This window comes from Amphiura filiformis, chromosome 12 (genome assembly GCF_039555335.1).
Source record: "Amphiura filiformis chromosome 12, Afil_fr2py, whole genome shotgun sequence".
Taxonomy (NCBI): domain Eukaryota; kingdom Metazoa; phylum Echinodermata; class Ophiuroidea; order Amphilepidida; family Amphiuridae; genus Amphiura; species Amphiura filiformis.
The window spans coordinates 44240427-44266131 of record NC_092639.1 but is presented as its reverse complement, the minus strand read 5'-3'; the positions used below and the strand labels follow the sequence as shown (position 1 = coordinate 44266131).

At 38.0% G+C, this 25705-nt stretch overlaps 1 protein-coding gene across 1 annotated transcript; it reads left to right on the top strand.

Annotated features, from left to right (window-relative positions):
- On the top strand, positions 1-24193 carry LOC140166265 (hephaestin-like protein). Its single transcript, XM_072189672.1, has 22 exons — positions 1-302; positions 1325-1569; positions 2545-2757; positions 5702-5854; positions 6461-6615; positions 6980-7103; positions 7581-7749; positions 8893-9176; positions 10873-11078; positions 11783-11936; positions 12351-12563; positions 13007-13199; positions 13378-14012; positions 14520-14702; positions 14958-15074; positions 15452-15690; positions 16176-16349; positions 16947-17658; positions 18342-18652; positions 19318-19462; positions 21351-21490; positions 23658-24193. The coding sequence occupies exons 2-22, from the start codon at positions 1461-1463 to the stop codon at positions 23865-23867; spliced, it is 4839 nt and encodes a 1612-aa protein (XP_072045773.1). The 5' UTR covers positions 1-302; positions 1325-1460; the 3' UTR covers positions 23868-24193.
- The last annotated feature ends 1512 nt before the right edge of the window (positions 24194-25705 follow it).

Here is a 25705-nt window from a genome sequence, read left to right as displayed (position 1 = left end):
TTTAGAAGCATTTAGCGTGTTCAGTAGCACATACTTGCAGAAAGAACTATAGATATTCATACGAAGGCTGGAAATAAACTTAAACGCTGCAGTTTAAATAGCGTTTTCTAACATGGCACTGCGTTTCGGCGCAGAATTACTGCTGCTGGCGACGATCTTACTACATTATCCGGTATGCGCCCAGAGGCAGCAGGCTAAACATGGGAATGAACGGGTGTTTTCATTGCAACAACCGACATCGTATGGGACTATGCTCCATTGGGACGAAACGGAATCACAGGGCAACCATTTGATGAAAATGGGTATGTCGAGATATTTTCAATATTTGCCATATTTTTTGCCTTAGAGTTTCATATTTCAATCATTGTCAACCAAATAGAAAGGTTATAACAGCTATCTAGGCGCCAACCCGTCAGCTTTACCGTATACGCGTAATGATAAAAGTGGCTAATATTCCTTGACAGGTCTTGAATAGAAATGCCAGTGCAGGATATGCCAGTGACCTTGCCATTCAATAAAGTGTGGAAACCGTGCAATGAATGAGCCCGTAAAATCGTTCACTTAGCGAAGAAATCACACTTATCAACTTTTCCAAGAAATAATCGTTTTTTGTATCTTAAAAGTAAGCATTAGACTTGATAACTTCAGACAAGTAGAACAAAAGTACACTTTATCCTGTCCTAAATTTAAATCTTAAAAAATATATTAAAATTTCGATATAGTGTATATAAGTACATTTTTCGAATTTTACAGTCACGACTTTCAAATCGAGCAAAATATGGACACAGTCATATTAAACGTTTCCGTCATATGATATTTATGTTCTAGATAATGTTACCAGTATACGTGCAAAATTATTTAGGTGAGACTCGTTTGTTCGAAGAAATGGACGTTTTTGTAACACGCAATTCACTTCTAGTAGGCCTATAGTTTAATTTCTGCACTTCCCACCATAGGTTGATCGGCTAATCAACACTAGGGCGCGTTTAGGTTTTTTTTCTTCAAAATGTTCTCGATTTTATCAGAAAAATTATAGATCATTGTCCACTAAAATGTTGGTGACTCTGAAACAAACTGTTCAGTTGGACTGTGCATTGTCCACTGAAAGGTAAGGTTGGTGGCTCTGAAGAGAGTTGTTCACAGTAAGCGCCCATTTAATTCCATCTAAAGATGTGTTGGCTCTGAAAAGAGCCGTTCAAGTGGACTATCACGTCTCAACTGAAAAATCGCTGTTTCTTGAAAAGAGTTGAAAAAAGTCGCAAAAATGATATTCTTTTTTTATATTTTATTTGTTATAATGAATGATTTTGTCTTTCTTTTTTAGACCAGAAGCTGAATTTGTTCTTCCAGGACCTAACAGAATCGGCAGGGAATATAAAAAGGCCGTCTACCGGGAGTACACCGATGATACATACACTGAGCAAATTCCTCCGCCAGAATGGCACGGGTTATTAGGTCCGATGCTGCATGCTGAAGTTGGAGATGTAATAAAAATTCATTTCAAGAATCTTGCATCGTATCCTTTTACATTGCATCCACATGGAGTGTTTTATCGGAAAGACAGTGAAGGTAATTAGCAAATGCCAATAAACATAAATATCTTGTTATAACAGGTGACAATGGATATTAAGCTGCGCCAGCCTAGGGCTGTTGTCGACAAGGTTGTTGTCGACAAATATGGTCAACAAAGCTATTTTCCTGATTGTTGACAAGCATGTCGAACAATTGTCGACAAAAAACTAGTCACTAAAATATTAGAGACAAGCTTAGGTATGACACCATTATTTACCATAAAATCACTGCATCAGCATGATCAGTCTTCTATTTCATTTGAAAGTGCTGCAGATTAACTTTTCATTACAATCACATATTCTGATGATGCGTATGTGTATAAACGACAAAATGAACTTAATATTTGTCGACAACTTGTCGACGTCGGATCATGAGATTTGACGATTGTCGAAAATGTAAATTCTACTCAATAGTCAAGCTGCAGTTCAGTCGCTACCTAAAAAAAATCACGACCTAATCACGAACTCACGTGGTTCTTAGCCCATTGAAAAGATTTCTATAATTATTGAAATTCATAAACCAATCAGCGATTGTTATTTCGAGGCTGTTGCCAGACGGTTTGTTTAGTGACGAAGGAGCATAAACCGCCTGGGACCGAGACTATATCGCTCTTTGTCTCCCATTTCAGAGACCGCTCCCACTAAAAAAATTGACGAAACGGTTGCGAACTCAAATCTAACATGTTGATCATGTCGAAATCAGGTTCAATTTCCCCTTTTAAAAATAACTCAATAAATGTTTTGCTGTTCCAAATTCATAAGGTAGGGGGGGGGGGCCTATGTCAGATGTGTCACTTGACTTCATATAGAAGTAACACTATAGGCCTACATGCAATATCTCAATGGGTACGATTGTATTCGGTCAATGGCACATGAGGACTTTGCGAACTGGCAATGAGCTCATTGTCACTGCGCGAGGAAAAAAAGGATGATACGAGAGATTTTAATTGTTTGTTTTGTGATTTTTCTATAGGAGCAATGTATCCTGATGGTACAAGAGGAGCTGACAAACTAGATGACAAGGTCCTTCCTGGGGCAAACCACACATATACATGGAAGGTACCTAAAAGGGCAGGCCCTACTGATGATGGGCCGAACTGTATTCCATGGCAGTATCATTCACATTACCATGCTGGACCAGAAACCAATTCGGGGACTGTAGGAGTAATGGTAATTTGCAGAAAAGGTGGGTATTTGTAACATGTTTAGATACATTTTTCCCCCAAAGACCCAATTTTTTTGTGTGTGTTTTGGGGAAAATCCATATCGTCAATACGAAAGGTCAAAATTTTCAATTGATCGTCGGCTTTTCATCCCAGCTCCATACACTTAAAGTACATTATCATTAGTTCAGAAAGTTTACTTTGAGGACTTTTTGATATCAAATATATCAAATTTTTAATCATTTGCCATAGAATGTGTATTATATCGCGAATTTCAAAATTATTTGATATCAGAAGGACATTCTCCATATCCACAAAAATACTGTCCAAACGTTCATACCCCAGCCCCTAACCCACCACTAAATTGCAACAGAATCCATTTAATACCCATTTATTTCAGAAAAGCGTATTTAATAACACATGAAAGTCCCCAAAATCCAAGTAGTGGAACAGTCCCTAATTTGCATAAATTCAAAATGGCCGCTTCTGCAGAGGCGAAATTTCAAAGTTGGTCAAATCTTCTTAACAACCATACCAATGTATTTCTCTCATTATACATGTTATAAGGATTAAGAAAAAGTATACTTTGACCAGTAACCGACGATATAGTTTTTGAGTTATAGGCAAAAAGGTCAAATGTCAAATTGTGGGGCTCACGGGCATTTACAATTAACATGTGCTCCAATTTTAATCCAACTGTTTTGTAACATAGGTAACACCACAAAATAGGTCAAGGTCAATACGCATTAATGGAATTTGATCTATTTTGCCATGTTACCAAGGTAACAAACCACCTGAGATATGGCAAACTATTCTTTTTATTAAATGTTTTTCCAAGCGGAACAATATGAGAACATTTTTTATCAAAATCAGAGAATGTTTCATTTTTTGTCCCCCTGTGGAGTCCAAATTTTGAAATTTGACCTTTCCCCATATAACTCAAGATTGGTATGGCCGTGTGTACTGAACTCGCCACCCTTAGCGTTACATGACAAATATTATGAATTTTTACACCAACCGGGTTTCTAATTAGATTATCTCGACAATCATCAACCCTAAACTAGCAAAAATATACATTTTTGGAAAGCTGAAGGCATAAGCAATTCAAATATATACATTTTTAACTCATTATACAGGGTGACCTGCAAGTTATACAGGGTGGAATAAAAAAGATTTTGATAAAAAAATGGGTCACTCAATGCATTGCTTATTACCAACTTACAGTAATAAACTGGAAGTAAACAACATTCATTTGGTTAGAGGATATGGAGAGCCAACTGACTTTGGAAGAAACCAAAATCACAGCTGTTTGGTAATCTAGGAATATAGGGTGTCCCAAAGTATGTTAGATCTTTTTACAATTCAACATATTTTGAACCTAAACATTTTCCCCCTAACCCATACAGAAAAAATATGTCCATATTTAGATTCCTCGTCAAATTTCCCTTCAGAAAATTTTTACAGTAACTTTTAGATTTTGATGACATCTGCATTACTTACTACAGTGTTTAATATGACAACGGGTAGTTTTGTATAGAAAAGTTTGTATTTTCTAGACTAAACCAATCATAAATTATTAAAAACAATTAGTAGAATTGTTTAGCTGTAAGACCATGAGTGGTTTAGATGTTAAATAGAGTCCAAATCCAATTTACAGCCTTTACAGAAGCAGATTACGCACTAAAAATACCAATCCCATAGAGTTTGTGTGTTACACATCCCCACCACCACATCCCCACCACCGCCACCCTGCCCATTCTGAATTCTATGAAGCACAGTGTCAGTAAAAAGTTCAAGTATTTCTTTTTACAAGGTTGAAAGTGCATTTTATTTAGCAATAAAATGAGACCACAAGCATGACAATACCTTCTTGCTTGACAGAGGTATCATTATTTGCTTTGAGTCGACTTTGGCAAAATGTAACGTCGAGCTCAAGACACACGACCGTATAGTTTTAACCAAATTTGAAATTGCACTTCTCCATAAGCGGCTTTATGCAAATTAGGCACTGTTCCACTACTTGGGATTTTTTGGGACTTTTGATATGTTTCTGTGTGAGCTTTTGGGAGATGAACGCATGCGAAATGGAATCTGTTGTTATTACTGGTGGGTGATTTTTTAATCTGACGATCCTACAATAGAAAAATTCGAGCCAGGTATACCAACTTGGTGTGGGGAACAAAGACAAAGACAAGATAAAAACTTGTACATGAACTGTTACGTCTGCATTAGAAAAAATCCAAAACCGCAAGGTATGGTAGACAAAGTTATTAAAATACAACCAACGTTTCGAGCAGATAAACTGCTCTTCTTCAGGGAAAGACAACAAAATATAAAAGCAAACAACGAAAACTACATACTGTAGTTTAAAAAAAAATTAAAAATAAAATTCAAGTCAAAAACTGAAGGCAAGTTCAAATACAATACAAAGTTAGTGATACATTTATACACTGATCGAATGGTTGGTTAATATTCGACGATGAAGAGATGCTATAGGCCCGTATAGGCCAAAGCAAAATCAGTAGCGTAGCCAGGGGTGGGTCAGGTGGGACCTGACAAAAAATGACAGAAAAAAGTGCCACTCTGACAAAAAATGAAAGAGAAAATCAGGAGGGCAAAAAAAAAAAAAAAAGGACAAGGCGCCGCTTTTCTGGCAAAATTCAGGGCCAAAATAGTGTAAAATACAAAATTGTCCGCGTTACGCTCGCACATTGTAACGACAAAGCCCTTTTCAACCGGATAGGCCCTAATGGGCGAAAATAGTGTAAAATACCATTTTTTCGCGCTACGCGCGCACATCATCCAAATAAGGCCTATTTTGGGAAGCTCGAAGGCATACAGTCTCTATGTATTGTATGATGCAACTGCATTTTTTTCTTCTGTGCCCCCGAAATTTTATTTTGCCCCCCGACCAAGAAAGCTGGATATACGCCCCTGATCAAAATCGTCTTAATCTTTTTTGTTCAGGCTTCTTGGATTCAACTGGCCGTAGTCGTACTGACGTGGATAAAGAGTATGTTCTTATGTTTACACAAATGGATGAGAATAGGAGTTATTACCTACATGACAACTTACTTACTTATTTAAACAGGACGGACGGAGGCGGCATCCCCCCTAAAGGTAAGAATTACTGATTTGCGGACATGATCCAATTCAATAATTCAAGAACTTGCTTACTGCGGGACCTTACTTGCTTAAAAGGTGGAATGGGATGACGGGAGTCCGGTATTTCTAGTTATAGTTTTAGCAAAAAAAACTTACATTTCCATATTTCTTGAATTAAGGTGGTACTACATCCCCTCATAAATTTGGTGACTAATTTTGCATTTTTCTCAAAAAATAACTACACACTGGTATCAAAAGTTATGTATATTATAGGGGCAAGGAATCCAGTTACTACATTGAAATTTCAGTGATTCAAGACAAGTGGTTCATTATATATGTTAAAAAATGAGGTACATTCTAACAGTACCTCATTTCTTATCATAAATAACGTACTTCTTGTCTTGAGTCACTGAAATTCCATTGTAGTGAGTAACTGGATTCCTTGCCCTATAATATACATAACTTTTGTTTTTGAGAAAAATGCAAAAATAGTCACAAATTTATCAAGGGGTGTAGTACCACCTTAAGGACAATAATTAAGCATTATGTATAAATTACAGATCGCAGAGCAATAGTTTTATCCACCCGACTTCTTTTATCATTTTCCTCCATGTTATTTAGGTGTTGATAGTAACCGGATGGATGGAATTAATGGTTACGTGTATGGTAATCTTCCTGGAGTCGAGATGTGTCAGGGGGATAGAGTAGCTTGGCATCTTCTTGGCATGGGGACACAAGAAGATGTACATACTGCTTTCTGGCACGGAAATACATTGGTGAGTATTTTGCACAGTCTGATATTCATTTTAAGGAAAGTCACTGACATAGTACGTTCATAACACAAGAAAGGTATGAATTTTCCTTTTTCTATAGTTTGTACCTATAAATTTCCACGGTCCAGACAGTGGCATGGCTAGGATGTTGAGAGGGGGGCGGTGGGTTCAAGGAGGGTAAAATTTGATCAAAATGGGCAAAAAAGGCTTACAAATCTAACATATCTCAGCGGCCATCATCCCAAAGAGGTGGCAGGAGCGAACCCGATGTTTATATTGGCAACACTACAACATAGATTACATTTTACCGAAACATTGAAAATACAAAACTGTTTTGCTATTTGTATGTTTCTCGCTGTTTCTGTAGCTCATGGATGACCATCGTATAGATTCCATAGGTGTAATGCCTGCAACCTTCAAAACAGCGATGATGAAGGCCGACAATCCCGGCATATGGCTGATAGCGTCAGAGGTTTCGGATCATCTAGCAGGTACTTCTTTGAAATTGAATTTTTTCCAGAGCAATTTTCAGGTCTAAAGAGGTTCTTTCTAGCCTTGACAGCTTTGCAGTTCTTTCTAGCATAGTTAAAGGTTCTACATATACAGGACTTTTTATGATGTTTTAATGACATCATACTTGTGTCTATCCGTTGTAAACATGGTAAAGATGCAAACAAGATTTAGGATAAATAGCGCCATCAGTGTTCAACTATGTTTAAAAATGAATACATTTCTACATTCCATCAAAGACAATGCATGCAATCCAAAGCTTATTATTATCTCGGGTCACTTGTTTGGACACAGTAGGCCCTTGGCCTAATATAGGTCTTATGTATAATAAACTTATTGTTTTACTGGTATATTTGAGCCTTTTTGAAATTTTATATTATTTTAAATTCTTTGACCGTGAGCAGTATTATTTTGGTATTTTCAATATTTTTCTTTGATATTGTGTTTTATATTGGTAGCCGGTTCACAGGGTTTGTACACTGTACAGTCCTCATGTGGTCACCCAGTAGAGTTGGAATTGAGTGGAGTCGAACGGGAGTTCTTTATTCAGGCAGAGGAATATGTGTGGGACTATGCCCCACTTGGAAGAGATAACTGGAATGGACAAGACTTATCAACTCCAGGAGGGTAGGTGGCTCCTTTTGTATTCACGGTGGGTGGGGGGGGGCACTTTAATATGAAATGGATTTAGGTGTAGGGCTGGCACTTTAAGCAAGCAAATTTAATAAAACAGCAAAAAGAATTTAAAAAAGATGGCGGAGATGTAACAAAAGGCTAAAGCCTGAATTAAGCGTTACACCTTAAAAGAGATTTTATAGGCTAATTATTATAATACTAGAATTAAGAATTACACACATTTACACAAAAACAGATGTTTTAAGCAATATCGCAAGTAATAGAGGAAAGTACAAAAATAAATCGTTTGATCAATAAGTCAAATTTGTGATAAGAACACTGCACAGTTTCAACAAATCCTAACTACTAGGGGAGCTAGGACCACCTCCTTTGCACCCCTAAAGAACGTACCGTTCTTGAGTTACAACCAAAAAGGTCAAAGGTCACGTCTTTGGCTCTATGGGGATCAAAAACATCAAAGTGCTCCGATTTTGACAAAAGATGGTGTCAAAATGTTCTTTTTGATAAAACAATTCAAGTAAGGATAGGATGTTTTGATACCTAGGATGTTTTGAAGATCCTGATTATGTTTTTGGGTCATCTCAGTAACCTAAAAAGGTTAGTTTGGTTCGATTCTGTGGAGGTTCAAAGGAGGTAGCCCTAGCTCCCCTAGTAAACCAATTATATATGTATCAAACACTGGTACTCTGTGAGAGCTACTGGTATTCTGTGGGAGCAAAATATAAAAAGAATATGGTGTCATTGGGTGAGAATATAACCTGTTTTTAAATGGGATATCCCACATGCCACAAACATTGACTTTTTAGTTCTAAATTGTTTGAAATTGCTTTGTTATTTAAATGAAAGTTGCTGTTCAAATTATTGTAAAATAAGGACCTTTGGGTGTCAGATCGAATAAGGGGTCTATGGGTAACAGAGTCTGTTTTCGAGAAAAAAATGGGGTCTTGGTGACGGCGATGCTGAAAAAGGGATCTTAGCAGCTCTACATATTATACGCATCACCTCCAAAGTGAACAACGCTAATAGGCCTTACTCGATGACCGGTCGTGGAACAGGTATGTTATGCGCTTCCTAAATGCACTTGAAGTCATTTTATCCATCAGTTTACCTTTCTTTTTTTCTCCTCTGCTTTAGTGAAGCTTTCACTTATTTCGAAACGGGCCATGGGGACCGAATCGGTGGATCCTACATAAAAGCGAGATATAGGTTGTACACAGACGACACTTTCGTTCATCCCGTAGAACGCGCTCCAGAAGAGGAACACCTGGGCATTCTTGGTCCCGTAATTCGCGCTGAAGTTGGTGATACTTTGAAGATTACTTTCAGAAACGGCGCTAGTCGGCCTTACTCAATGACCCCTCACGGGGTGTGGTACGATAAGTCTAATGAAGGACGGGCATACGAAGACGGGAATACAGGTATTTTAAATTTCATTGTTTCTGAATAACTATTTTGGCTTATAAATCCGGCATTTAATTAAAGGAGTATTTCGTGATCCTAGCTTACTCCCAAAATTTCAGTTGATTCCGATTTTGCGTTTGCGAGTTAGGCATGAGTATTACACTGCGCTAGAGGCCACTGTTGTAATTTCGTTAGCCAGAGGTTACCAGTGGTATAAAGTTCTCAACTCTTTTTTGAAAAAAGTGGGGGATGAGGCTGTGGATCACTAAATGCTCTTTTAAATAGGCCTATAATATCAAAATACAAGACATTTATCCAATGCTGATGAATGTGGTAACATCAACCAGACAAGCAAGATGTAAATAATTTGACAGAAAAGAGCAAGACAGCCAAAAGCAAGGGATGGTAGCCGAATTGAAAGCTATACAGACACCGGTTCTTTTACACTTGATGGAATTGGAGCAGCCACAACAAGGAAGTGGAAAAATAATAATAATTAAAAAAAAATGTTGGTATTTATACAGCGCCTTTCACATGTGCACATGTACCAAAGCGCTTTACATTTTTGAAACCAATCTGATATACCAATACCGAAGAAAGGAAACATTGACTACCTGGCCCTCATGACTAACTGCAGATATAATATACTGCTATTGCAATTGTACAACAGAATCAGACTAGTCTGCTCCTTACAAAGAATCAGGGAGAGTTTAGGAATAGACGTGGCAGCGTTGACAAAATTCACATTCAAAGATGAATTATGGAAGGCGCAGCCTCACAACAGCTACTACTTTTAAATACTTTTGTGGAATTCCAAAAAGTTTTTGATTTTGTCGATCTTAAAGCGATGTTCACCATTCTTAAACACTTGAGAACGTTCCTGCAATCTCATTGGTTCTTACTCGTGTGATATGACACGATATCATACGGGTCAGCGCGTGTGCATCAACGCGATATGCGTGCTCGCTATTTGAACCAATAGGAGGCGCGTAGCAACAACGGGACTGATCGATTTTAAGCCACAGGTAGGTCCTTGTAAAATGTAGGATTTAATTTGATTAAAATTTGTAATACTTAAAATAATATTTCTATTTGAATTGAAGTGTAAGAATGAGAAAAAGGTATTGTTTTTAGCCGCTGTCGCGAGTGCATTTATCGTCTCATATAACACGGGCCACATCATTATTTTTGGATTGAAGTGTAAGAATTTTTGGCTTCGCTTCGTTGTTTTGCTTAAAATAATGATGTCGCCCGTGTTATATGAGACGATAGATGCATTCCAGTGGCTAAAACCAATACCTTTATTCTCTAATTCTTTGTCTTTATGGCAATCCAGAAGCTCCAGAATCTCAGAGAGTTATCTTTGTAGATGCTGTAGCATCTGGTGATCGGAACATCATTCATCCAGAAAAACTGATATACCTTGTAATGAAGATCTACTCTGTATAAAATTATCACCAAACGCGTAAATAACTTTAAGTATCTCGGGTCAATGATGGCACGGCACTTAATTTGTTATTCGGAATTATACAAAAATTTTAAAGTAGCAAAATATGGTTGTTCGCATTTACTGTATAAATTCCAAAGAAATCAAACCACTGGGAATGAACAAGCTGAATTATGATACACGCTTACTCAAAGTCGGTATTTTGAGATAAAAGTCTCCAAAAAGTTCCATTGTTTATCTTGCAATATTATTCGGCTTGTGTACAGATACCAGTGACGAAAATGTACAGCCTGGAGACACTCTGACGTACACCTGGAAGGTACCAGAAGCCGTCGCCCCTGGACATAACGATGATCAATGCGTAACCTGGACATACTTCTCTTCAGTTGATCCGGAAAGGGATGTTTATTCAGGATTGATCGGTCCACTTCTTGTCTGCCGAGATGGGAGTCTTGATGAAAACGGGAAACAGGTATTTACGACAAATCAGTGCCGCACTTTTTCTGAGGGTGGGCAAAGGGGGGAAGGAGACAATTTTTTTTTTTTGGGGGAGAACTTTGACGAAAATGGTCAAAAATGGGAAAAATGGGCTAAAATACAAAAAAGGCCTACAAATCTTAAAAACCAGGGCAGCCAGCATCCCACAGGGGGGCAAGGGGGGGGGGGCAAGACTTCACATGGGGGACAGCTGCCCCCTTTGCCCCTCCTCTTGGCTACGCCACTGCGACAAATCAGTGAGCAACAAAGGCTCATTAGGAAGTCATACAAAGTCTTGGAGAAGCGGCAGAAACCAAAGAAGAAGACGTAAAGGAAGACGCAATCAGCATTAGGGGAAGTAGAAACGGAAGAAATAGTATAAGTATAAGTATCAGAAGAAGACAGAAGAAGCAGAAAGTAAAAGAAGGAGGAGAAGAAGAAGCAGTATCAATGGAAGAAAAAGAAGGAAAAAGTAGGAGGAGAAAAAGAAATACTATTAAAGAAGAATGGGAAGAATGATGATTAAACGAAGGAAAAAGGAGAAGAAGTGAAAGAAGAAGAAAAGGGTCGTCATACAATAATAATATATCATTAAGTATCTGACAGTATTGGAATCAGATTTTAATCTCTATTACAAAAGCTAAAGAAAGATTCTCTCTGCCTCTTATTTACCTTATTTTTCTGCTAATTACTTTGCAGAAAAACGTGGACCATGAATATATTCTATTATTCGTGTTCCTGGATGAAAACAGAAGCTGGTATTTGCAGGCTACCGCTGATGCTTCTGAATATGAGAATATCGAGATCCATTCAAACCCAAATGACCCGTTTTATCGGTCTAATAAAATGGCGAGTAAGTTTGTAAACCTAGCTTTCTTTGTTTTGAAATACTTAGAATAAATAAACCTAAAAGGATTCTCCTGCCGATGCTTTGATACAAGATTTCTTATAAGACATTTATAAAACATTTTACATTTTACATTTTACACCTATTTGTATTAAAATACAAATAGGTGTACACTTGGTTAACATTGGTTAATATTATTTACCCCCATTTATCTCACCCCACCCAGGTGTAAATGTAATGGGTAGCAGGGAATCGTAATCTGTATGCAGGGTCAGGGAGTTTGCTTCACTACGGTAGCGCACCTTTTGATCGGAAATTATCCGTTGTCATGTCAGTGGTAGTGGAATAATTATTTTTATTTGCTACAGCCTACATGTTTAAGATTATATTTTCGTGTTAATTAACTCTACCTCCCCACAGGTATAAACGGCTACATGTTCGCTAACATTGAAGGACTCACCATGTGTGCCGGCGACACCGTTAGCTGGCATATGTTTGCTGCAGGATATTTTTTTGACGCTCATGGTGCTTACTTCAGGGGCAATACTTTTGTCGTCGATGGGCGCCGACGAGACACGCTAGTATTGTTTCCAGGGATAGCACAGACAGCGATTATGAAGCCAGATAGTATTGGTAAATTTAAACATGTAAACACTCCAATGGATGAATTATTTTCTGCAGCACTATCCGATTTCATGTTATTAGTCACCTCATTTCCAAGGGTGTCCTACAGGCAATCTTTGACTAAATAAATGATTACAATTGGTTTAGCTGAAAAGCCTGAGCATTTATCCTTCTTTTGAAGTATTAGGACTCCTCCTCAGTATAATAAAAACGCCAGATGATGATGATCTACAATAAATATAAATTACACAAGCTGTGTTGAAAAGTTTCTTCAGAGGGAATATATATATTGTCATTCTTGAAGGAAATCAACTAAACAATAAATGTTGCGGGAAATGTTGATTCCATGGAAAGGGAAAACCAACTAGTGAATGCCATTCAAATGAACTTAGTTTGGTGAAAAAACAGAAGTTTCAAAGTCCTATGTAACGTATGTTTTTATAATTAACCAGGAACATGGTCCGTCGAGTGTCAAATGCATAGTCATTTCGACGCTGGAATGAAAGGTTTTTATGAAGTACAAGACTGTGGCCAATTTCAGGAGGAAGCTCTTAATGGTGTTGAGAGAAAGTACTATATAGCAGCCGTCGAGATGGAATGGGATTATGCTCCGAAGAAATCAGAAGATCTTCTGAATCCAAGAAGGTAGGTGAAAACAAATCAAATCAAACCTAAAGATGTGATATAATTTGATCTATTCCGTTGCTGACGCTATTCGAGACTCTCCGACATTACATCAAAGCTTTTGTTAAGATCTAAGCGAATCGGTTTGAGACTTTCGATATAACATGGCTGTTCATTTTTGATCTTGGTTTCTTTACAGCTTTGGATACCGATACACCCACCAAGGAGACACCACCATTGGAAGCAAATACAAGAAGGCTCTGTATCGAGAATTCACCGACGAGACGTTTACGATGGAAAAAGTACGTAGCATAGAGGATCTGCATCTCGGTGCGTTGGGACCATTCATCCGCGCAGAGGTTGGCGATAAAATTACAGTTGTCTTCAAAAACATGGCCACTTCTCACAGATACTCAATACATCCCCACGGAGTTCTTTACAAGAAAACTTCAGGAGGATCATTGTACAACGACGGTGTTAATGATACTGGCATCGTTGGACCAGGGGAAACGTACACGTATAAGTGGTTTGTGCCTACGAGATCAGGACCAACAGAAACTGGTGCTAATTGCGTTGTGTATCCGTATTACTCGTGTGTGGACTGCCGCAAAGATCCATACACGGGTCTCACAGGACCACTTGTGATTTGCCGACTAGGAACCTTAGGTAGCGATGGACGTCGTGACGATGTTGACCATGAATATGTTCTTCAGTTTTATATTTATGAAGAATTCAGAAGTCATTATTACCAGGAGAACATTGATACGTATACATTACACCCAGATGAAGCACACACGAGTAATCACAACAATAAAGAACCAAATCGAATGCATGGTAATTATCTACACATTAAAAAAAAGAAGCATCATTAAATTTGCAAAGAACATTTTACACTAAGAAAGTAAGCTTTGCGTTGGGGTCATTCATATCTGATAGCTGATATGAACTAGTATTACGTTATTAAAGTAGAAAAGGTTCTTTTTAAGATCCAAATAATCTGGTACTCACTCAGAAATATTTCAATTCCTATCAGTAATCTTGATCACTCTGTTGTGGTGTTTCTAGATGTTTGGTCTTGATGATGTTTGCAAACGTCCTGGCTGCCGTTTGTTGATGAGTTGATCGTAGATCTTGTCTAGTTTGTAAGCCCCTTCGTCTCTGTTCTATTATCAAGTTACTCTCTTTTCTACTGGGCAAATCCGTTTTTACCTTGGTCGCTTCTAGCGCTAGGTGATTCGCGTAAAACACTTAACGTACTGTTAAGGAGCGGTTTACTGAGTATGAAATCACGACAAAATGTATACTGAATATTAAACAGGTACACGTTTACTCTATTTTCAGCCATCAACGGTTACGTATATTTTAATCTCAAGCATCTTGAGATGAATCTAGGTCAGCATACATCATGGTATGTCATCGGACTAGGTGATGAGGTAGATGTACATCCTGTTCACTTCCACGGCCAAGACGTTACTTTTTACACTGACGTTGAGCACCGAGCTGATGTATACGATCTTCTACCAGGTAATGAATTTATTAATTTTCTCCACCGCCGGCGTTTTGCAATTATTAACAATAACAATTCGCCAATACCTTACAATTACCGTTCGAAGCCCGGCAGGACCTGAAATGACTTGAACATGGCGCAGGATCATTCTGTGAGCTGTTCGTGACATTAATAGCTATTGCATATACACCATCACATTATTGTAAACTGATGTTTCTAAATAGTAACGATATACATAGAACTCTGACATATCTGCTTTTATATTTTCCCAGGAGAATTTGCGACTTTGGAAATGTTTAATGATGATCCCGGTGAATGGCTCATTCATTGTCATTCAAATTTTCACAAAGATGCTGGGATGTTAACCACATTTAAAGTGTTTGACAATGGTATGTAATGGCAGCACGTCATTTTCCACTTTATAGCAGGAAGTCACTCGACAATTCTCGAGACGGACAAAACCACTGTAGTAGAACAGTATTGTGAAGATATTTCTTTTTAAAACATTCGATGGAAGAAAATGGTAATACAAGCCTAAATTGTCTGGTGCAATGACATTCAATTAATGCAATGACGGCTGAGGACAATAAAGCAAAAGTAAACATGACGTCATTGCCCTAGAGAGTCGGAGTCCGGGAGCTTGTTTTAAATAAAACTACGTGAATCGTGCTTAATAATTAATTTTCTACATATAAGGCACAATGTTGTGATTGCCGGAGACCTCCTTTAATGTCAAGTTTGCACAAATCTTTTTTAATCTCAACAGTTGCTGCCAGTGAGCATGAGCACGGCGACCACGAATGTGTCCGTGAGTGTAAGTGGCCTCCGGAACCCAAGACCTGTCACTATGTGTTCACCGTGGAATGGCTTCAGTCAATGTCAGCTGCCTGCTTTGATTGTCCCTTCAACATGACCGATTGTGATCGTCCTGGATGTATTCCAATCGATGGAGTTCAACGTCCAATAGTTACAGTGAATAGACAGATTCCTGGTCCTCCTATACAGGTAGGAACAGAAATGTTGAACATTGATTTATGTATACTGCCGAATATCCTATGACTATAAACAGATAAATCCGCGACGTGTCTTACATGTCTATGTGATTCGCCTAACGCAAGTAGCGACCACGGTATAAACTGCCTATGCACAGCTGGAAACTCGATACCGTCGCCCTCTAGAGTCTATATAATACAAACGGGACGGTTGGACGGTTTATAGTTTTCCGGTATTAGGCAGTATGGGAAATCAAGGCAAGCAAATATTTTGTCGAGCTATATACACGTTGAAAGCAAAGCAAAGTAAAAGCTACAGATTCGCTTTTATATTTTATAATAGTTATTTAAAGGTATGCAAAGTAATTTGAACATGTTCAAACAAACCTATTAAAAGTCAAGCTTGAACATCTTTTATAAAATAAGTATTAAAGATGTCTTTCATGAATTGCACTTTTTATCGTGATAGTATATTGATTGTATTGGTGCCCTTTTTAGGTTTGCGAAGAAGATGAAGTCGAAGTGAAAGTGTGGAATCGTCTCGGCAACTCCGAAGGTAGTTCAATCCATTGGCATGGCATACATCAGCGTGGCACACCATACATGGATGGTGCAGCTATGATAACTCAATGTCCTATTTCACCGCAGTCCAGTTTTACCTATAAATTTAAGGTAGGTATAATGAAAACATTTGTTTTATTGACATAGGTTTGTGAAGATACAATCGAAGTGAAAATTTGGAATCGTCTCGGCAACTTAGAAGGTACCTCATTTCATTGATGGTGCGGCTATAATAACTCAATGTCTTATTTCACCACAAACTATACCTGCAAGTTCAAGATTCTCTCTTCAATTTATTGCATATATCTCGAAAATCACGACAAAAATAAAATTGTACATTGTTCTAGCAATGGAAGTGAGTGTATGGTAGATGACTTCCAAAGTTACATTTGATCAGCACTAGTATAATGAACATTGTCCTAATTGCATCACGGCAATACTCAATTTACTTCTCAGCTAGATCAATATCTGGAGACGATATTTCTAAGACCAATAAGCTGCCAGTTGACACTTTGAAAACAGTCACAACAAAATGCACTGCCAAGATATTATTATAAATTCTGTCTTCTTGATTCGCAGTGCCTATATTTTGTCACTTTCTTAGCATGACGCACGACGTCAAAATATTGGTTATAAAACAATTTTCACAAGTATGGTGTTCTTGTACAGTATACCTGTATTAACTTAAGCGTGTTGCTTTTATTTCAGGCTTCTCCTGCTGGCACCCATTGGTGGCATTCGCATTCAAATCTGCACCGTCAAGATGGCGCCTTCGGTGCTTTTATCGTTAAACAGGCACCAGAACGAGATGTCAACAACGGATATTATGACTACGACCTGCCCGAACACGTGGTCTTCATCCAAGACTGGCCGCATGATCCCACTATAAGTAGAGCTGCAGCATTCCCGCCTATCACATCTGCCTCAGACACTTTAGTAATCAATGCTAAAGGCGTGTCTAGGCATTTCACCGATGGCAACAGCACCGCGATTACTCCGCGTGAGGTGTTTGAAGTTAAACGGGGAGCACGGTATCGCTTCCGGGTCATCGGAAATAATATCTGCCATCTGACCGTTGCCGTTGAACATCACGAACTTACTGTAATCGCTTCAGATGGTATGCAGATTAAACCAGTTTTAGTGGATCAAATAGGGCTTTCTAGTGGAGAAAGATACGACTTTGTACTTACTGCCGATAAAGATGTGGCAAACTATTGGTTTCATGTGCATACAACTGATCCTTTTTGCTCGACAGCTGTTAACGAAGAATTTGCCGTTCTGAGGTATGAAGGCGCGCCTGACGAAGAACCGGCAAATGTCTTTCATGATGGTGATGATAATGGACATGATATTTTGCTGAATCCACGATCTCAACTTGAGACACCAGACGGGATTGGTGTAGTCCGACTGGAATCACAAGGTATACCATGGTATACAGGGTGGCTTAAAATAATTTGTAGTGTTACATGCTATAACCATTCAATAACATCCCAGACAAGCCTGACAAGACTTTAAATTTAAAATATGAGCACATTCAGAACGCATCCGATGTGTTCAAATGTGATACAAACACATCCGGACGTGTTCTGAGTTTTTATCGTCGTCTTTGGAAACTTTATCCAGACATCTTTAGTATTTTCTTTTCAAACAGTATCTTCAACCCACAAAGACTGGGATAAAGTGAAATAACTTGATATTATTACTAGGCTTAATCATGAAATCGCCTTTAGAAGATTTCCATCTTTTAAACACTTAAAGCCGCACGCAGAAGTGTTCTTAGAAATTTGCAGTGTAGTCATATTAACGTTAGTTTATGTGTGGCGCCTCGTGGTTCGAAAGTCAGGTAAAGCTGTTGGTCCCGTGCACATGTACAAAAGAGTCATCCCTGTGCACGTTAAGTCATCCTTGTGCACGTCAAAGTTTCTGTTTCTAAAAAGAAGGGGACCATCACCGGTTCTAATACATGTATCCTACTCCAATGGAAGCCAATGCAAATACGATTTACGAGAAGCTTTCTTGTGTCATCGAACATATATAAAAACAGTTTCTATAAAAAAGATGAAAATGATGATAAGCTTATATCTGTTTCCTCTTTCATTCAAGTTTCTGATGATGAAAAACTACTCGGGGAACCAGACGTCCGCTACTATTTGGCAGTTGGTATCAACGCAGTTGCTGAATATAGTATGTATGATCATACAGACTACCCCCATCCTAGATTATCGGTGTTGAAGCGGTATACTCCCCAACTCAATTACCATAGCTTTCACACACCACCATCTCCACTGCTGACACAGGTTGGCGATATTCCAGAGGAGGAATTCTGTGACGCAGATGAAACTTTGGCTACTAAGGATGAGTGTATCGAGCATTATTGCGCATGCACACAGATCATTAAAGTTGATCTCGGGCAGGTAAATAAGAATTAATCGACGGTATTCGTTTCAAAACTACCGTTTTCTCCATAAAAATATTAAATTTAGACTTCCGCTCAACCCATGGTACATGGGTAAAGGGATCATGGGGAGTCCCCAACCTTCGCAGAAGACTTTGGTTTCATGAACAGAGAGCCATATCTGACATGTAGCTCGCAGCAGTGGAGCATGCAAAGTTGGGGGGAGGGGAGGGGGTGTGCACTGTTAGTTAGGAAAAAATCCGGTCGGGAGAACTGAATATATACTTTTGAAAAGTTTGATCGTCGAGCCACTACCTCACTTCGAAAAGAGTAGAATGTTATTTTGATAGGCATCGATGAGTATAGTCGTGGAGGGAGTGATCTGATTATGAATATTTTAAAAGAAACGTTTTAGTTTTGATTCGCATCGGTAGATATGATGTAAATCTGGAAAATGTATTATTGATACTAAAAGGTCTCCGAATTTGCTACAATTATACAATTGAATCGGTTAGCGCATTTTCCATCCGGAGTTATTTATTTTAGGTAAAAATATTTTAAAGGTAACACTAACAAAAAAAATACAAAAGAACCATTATAGCTACTAAACTATATCTAACTTAGAGGGCGTTCTATACCGCAATTACATAAATGGATAAATGGGACACCGATTTCCTTTTGTAGGTGGTAGAACTGGTCCTGGTTGGTGAAGATTTCTCTGGAGCCGATCATCCTATGAGTATTCATGGTTATTCCTTCCGAGTAGTGGCAATGGGCAAACTACCAAGAGGAACCACTGTTGAAGATGTTATTCAATTGGATCAACACGGTAACTTACGTTTATATAATGGCTTTTAAAATTTTAGTGGGAATTGGAAGGACACGCGCAAAAATACTGTAAACAAAGGGGGAAATTAATAATGCAGGCTCTTGGTAGTACGTTTGCAAAACACCTTTTTTGCAGGAGACGGGTCAGTTGACGGATATTTCTTGGAAATAGTTGTAAATGTATTTAATTCTTATGAAACAAATTGTTTGGTCGTAATCTTGGGATATGATCAAATATTGTTTCTGTTGATTGGGTGCATTAGAGATGTGTGTTTGAATAATACGCCATTACTAGATCTTGGCTTTTCCGGGTTTTTACTGGCATGCTAAGGAATATAGTGCTTGCATGTATTACCTGGGGCGTAAAAATGCGGGGGAAAAGACGAAAAAACTTTCCTGGTTGCATCTTTTTGATCCGGTATTATCGGCGAGACATAATATTATATTCTGTTTTTAGAGAGACTCAACATGTAAAGTCTTCGAGTTTCTTTAAAAAAAAAAGGGATTTATTTGGACATTCCAAAGCGTGCAAAAAGTTGATTCTCTACATTATTTTGACCCATGATAGGGTGACTTTTGTTGGGAAATGGGCTCTTTTCCTTTCTTTCCTTTGCCTTCCAGACTTTCTCGTTACAAAAGTCAAAGCATTCAAAATCTTGAGTATGCCAAAATATTGCCTGAAATAAGTCTTAGTACAAGTCTTTGAGCCCTTATTACCAAACATATTAAAATTGACTGTTATTGCCAGGATTAGATTTTAGCTGTGTTTCATTTGGCAAAACAGGATAATATTTTATAATCCCGTCAAAATTAATGCTGTATTTTTCTGGAATAGGGAGTAGTTCTGAAATGAATTCCCGTACTGTCCTTGATATAACCAGGTTACCATGTTCTCATGCAGCCAAAGGTATGATATAGTGCAGCTCTCCAGGAAGTGTTCGATGACCGTTGGCTTGAGGCAATTTGTTGTCAAATGTTTATGGTTAAGTCTATGGAAAACGTTGAAAAAATCTTTTTTATTTTGTAATTTCAGAATTGGTTATAAATTTGCTTATGCCAATGACGTAATAAAAATTCGTAGTTTATTTGACATATTATTGCAATGGTTCAAGCATGCCTCAAAATGAGTGTGTGTTTTTTTGACGAAAGAGACGGACGACAGAAAAATATTACATTACATTGGTCTTACAATAATACATGTTTGTACAGCCGCCTGTATCAGTAATATAGTTCGTCGCTGGGATGACATAGTGACGTATCACGAAAATGGCCATTTTGAGATAATCGCATTTAAAGTTTTTTACAACTTTCACTCGTTTGTCATAAATTACCTCGATTAAAGTGTCCCCATTTGTTAAATGGATATGAAAAAATGAATATTAAAGTTACACCAGTAATACGCCAGTAATCCAAATTTCTTGAAAAATAATCCTCCATTTAAAATTGACATACGACATGTGAAAAATGTTTGAATTCATATCCGTATTAGCCATACAGTGGAATGTTACCGAAATAACGGCGTATGTCACATATTTACGACATAGTGGCGTATGTCACTGATACGCCGCTATGTCGTCCAAAACATGGGGAACTTTGTACACAATTTTCCCATTGAGTGAGATATGCCAAACCTAATTAGTGATTATATCGAATTAATTAATGACATGCGTGTCTTGAAAGTTTGTCAAAATGTAGAGCTTGATACATAGATTAATTCATTTTGTCAAAATGGCTGATACGCCGGTATGTCATCCGAGCATTGCTCAAACATTTTTGTGGAGGGTATCTGCCTTTCGTGTCTCTTGTCAAAAAAACCTTTCATTTAGATGCATATGCTTGTGTATTTCTACGATATGTATTAAATATCTATTATGCATTTTGGTTCACAGGTAACATCACAAGAAAACTAGAGAATGCCGTGCTCAAAGACACAGTACAAGTGCAGGGCGATGGCTATACCATTATAAGATTTAAGGCGGACAATCCTGGATGGTGGTTACTCCATTCTAATAAAATCTTCCAAATTGACGTAAGTAGTAGTGGCGTGATTGTGTAAGTAGTGCAGTTGAAGTAATATTATAGGTTCTGCAGTCCCCCAAGTGTGACATCCTCTCCACTTTCCCCCTCTTGCTGATGTTGTTGTTATTGTTGGTATTGTTGTTGGTGTTGTTGTTGATGATGATGGTAGTGGAATGGTAGGCCTGCACATCATAAACCTATTTTATGGGACACACATTGCACAGTTTTCCAGATCAGTGCTTTAAAAAAGTAGTCAAATGGCCGTTCACGGCCAGTTTCACTTAGCGCAGTATTGCTGACTATGCAGCCTTTACGCCCAAGGTCAGAACTATCCGAACGCGAGCTTCTTAGTTCTAGGATTAAAGAGGATGGTCTTACGCACAACCCTGGCTTATAGATGGTTGAAATCAATCAAAGGATCGACGAGATTTCAAGTTCTTATTTATAAGTATTTCAAACATTCTTATGTAATTGACATCACAATTTACTACTAAATGTATATACTTGTTTGATCTACACTAAAAGCTTTATGGCATTATCTCAAAGCGGGAACCATTTTTATACTGTAAAAATGAGGCATTGTAACATAGTATTATATTTTCATTAAAAAACGACGGTTTAGAATTGTCAAAAGATTTGTTTCTTGCATAATTAGAAATAGTGGGCACCCCATGATGCAGTCATGTCTACAGTAGAATTTACCACGACCTTTGCAGGACTTAAACCCCATTAAAAGCTATTAAACCAAGATAACACTCATTGAAAACAGCTCAACTGATTAAATCAGATCTTCTCTGGTTGTGCACATGTGTCTGTTTTAGCTGTGCGGTATCGCAATGAGCTGGTATTATAGTTTCAGTTGGGTAACCGATTATAAAGGAAACGCAAGGTAACAATGGTATGTGAGCCTTTGTTCACGAAATGAGACAATGGTCTGCTTATTGTAACCAGCATTCTTGAAAATGAGCAACATAATGATTGTTGACTTAACACGGTTTGGAAATAATTTCTTCATATTTTTTGGTGTTATCTGTTGTTTACATATCCTTCCTAAAACACAAAAGTGCGAATACTTCCAAACACCTAAATTAGCTAAAAATTTAAGACATGTTACAAAACTATATTTTCTAGAATTTCATAGAATACTTTAAATGTAGCTTGTACCGTTTTTTTGTGTGGCATCCTTCAGAAGTGAGCGGTCAGTTACCAATATTTTCGGTCAAATCTCCATTTGATTAACACGGGGAGTTGGCAAGCTATGAGCTAGCTATGCCTTGCCCTCACTCATATTTTACCAAAGTGCGACTATTTCTGAACATCTAACTTAGCTGTAATTGTAGGTCATGTTAGAGAAATATATTTGCTAGAAGTTTGGAGAATACTTTAAATATTGGCCGGTTATTTTTCACACAGTGATGTTAACTAGGCAAATGCCTATCCTTCTAACATAAACTATTTGTAAAGGTCGCGCGTCAATGGTGAGAGCACTGTGTATTGTGTATAGGAAAACGGACAGTAACTGCAGTATGCTTAATTACCAAAGTACCTGCAAGTTAAATCTAAACTGAGCTCAAAAAGAAACTTATAATTTTTCTGTAACCAAGCAGTAATCCAACTGACACAACAGCAAAATGCACTGTCATGGGACAGCTTCCTGGACTTCCTTCACTTTCGCAGCCCAACATTTGGCACCCAGGACAAAAATTCTGGGAGAATGCACACAAGATCCTTGCACAGATGATAAAACGGTGCTGCTTTCTGCTTTTCATACACTTTTTTCATGAAACAGGGCTGGGCTGTGAATTGGGTCCAGGAAGCTGTCCCATGTCAGTGCATTTTGCTGTTGTGTCAGTTGGATTACTGCTTGGTTACAGACATGTTTTAAGAGTAGAGTATTGAAGTAAATCTGTGTGTAATTTTGGTTCAATTTAATGGACAGGATTTCAAGATATGACCTTGTGAAAAATTATAAGTTTATTTTTGAGCTCAGTTTAGATGAAAAGAAACAGTTAAACTGTAGTGTACCAAAAAGTATTGTTGTGTGCACTAGGCCGCAATATTCAGTATGCGTGTAGAATTGCAATGAATGAGTTTGAAATGAGCGGTAATAGTGTACACCTGTTGAAAAGTAAACATTGACGTTTGTAATCCGTTTTAATTACCCACTATGTGTACAGGATGGTATGGCTATCACTATTCATGTCGGCGAATCATCGGATCTTCCGCCAGTCCCAGAGAAATTTCCTCGTTGTGGCTCATGGTCTCCTAATAGTGATGAGCATGAAGATGAGCATGAAGATGAAGATGAGGATGAAGAAGCCTCTAGCAAGGAAAGGAAAGAAGGGGTCCGCAATGACAGACCGGATAGACCGAGAAAGAGTCAATAATAAAAGAACATTAACGTTAGCCCTATTCGCCATTGAAGTATGTGTAGTCTGATTATCACTATGTCAACTGGATTACGCTTTTGAGTCCTGGACCACGATCAGAATGATCGCCACACAAAGTCTACCGGCCGCACTGGATCTTTGTGTAGACTTTTGTACTTACGCAGACTTACGTAATCACTTCCCTGTATAATTGGGAGCTATTGGACAGTTATGGCATAGACACAAATCATCAAGAGATGACCTCAGTGTCAATAAAATTCGCGAATGAACAAAGCTATAGTTATAAAGTACCGTAGAATTCCGTCTACAAGCTTATATATGCTTCTATACAGGTAACACAACTTCTAAGTTCCCCCCTAATACTTTTTATAATAAGTCGAAAAATATTTTATAAAATGTAAAATTTTAAAAAGATATGTATAGCCCTGTTTGTTTTACCCATGTGGACCAATTTATAGCGTCACACATCATTGCGTTCAGTCACAATGGTTAATTATGTAAGAAAATAGGCCATTTTAAAAGTTGCACCTGAGCCCATAGCACAAGTTGTAAGTTCCCCCTAAATACTTTTTTAAATAAATCGAAAAATATTTGACAAAATGCAAACTTGTAAAAAGACATGTGTAGCCTAATTTGTTTTACACCTATGGAACAAATTATAGCGTCACACGTTATTGCGTTCAGTCGCAATGGTTCATTATGTAAAAAAAGAGACCGTTTTAAACTGTGTTAAAAGTTGCATTTGAGTCCATAGGAGTCAACTCTCAAACAATTCAGCAGGCCAGGTCTATTCATGTGTTTGTTCAACAATTTTTCCTTTACCTTTTACAGGCGCCAATCGTTGTTAATCCGTGATGAATCCACAATTTGCCAGTAACGTATACGCGAACGCAAGTTATTGGAAGCGCGTATACGCGATACGCGTCAGAAATTTGCCATACTTGGAACTTGTGTGCGCTACATGATGTTTTCATTATTTTGGAGGAAGCGGCTAAATACTCCTCTTTTATTCTGTAGTTCTTTAGCTGCTATCATCAGGAAATCATCGATCTTCTTGTGTTTAGTGACAATGACTAAACTGGTCATTCCTCATGAAATAATCGTGTGAATTACACGACCGTTAGCTTTTTTCCGTTGTTGAAAGGGATTCGATTATTTTCGCCGTTGTTTATCATCGAGTAACAGCGATGCGTCTGCGTAGTCTGCGTGGTTTATTTCGCGAGGGCAGCTAAAGCTAAAGCTAAAGCTGTCCTCGCGAAGTAAACCACGCAAACGACGCAGACGCACCGTTGTTAATCGGTGATGAACAACGGTGACACATGATTGAATCCCTAAATACAGAAACCCTGACTGCTATGGGCTCAGGTGCAACTTTTAAAACGGCCTCTTTTCTTACATAATTGACCATTGTGACTGAATGCAATGATGTGTGACGCTATAAATTGGTCGACAGGGGTGAAACAAACAGGGCTATACATATCTTTTTACATTTTTACATTTCGTAAAATATTTGTCGACTTATTTTCAAAAGTATTAGGGGGAACTTAGAAGTTGTGTTACCTGTATAAGTGTTTTATTGACAAAAGAGTGGAAAAGAAGACAACCTCCAGAAAAACATTGCAATAGATTGGTCTTATATCAATACTTGCTTGTATACAGCCACCTACCTGAGTAATATAATTGCTCAAACTCCAAATAATGATTTTGTAACGGGGTCTGACTTTCGTCACAAACAAACAAACAAACAAACAAACAAACAAACAAACAAACAAACAAACAAACAAACAAACAAACAAAAACAAAAACTCATAAGTTTCGAACGTGCTCATCCTTGC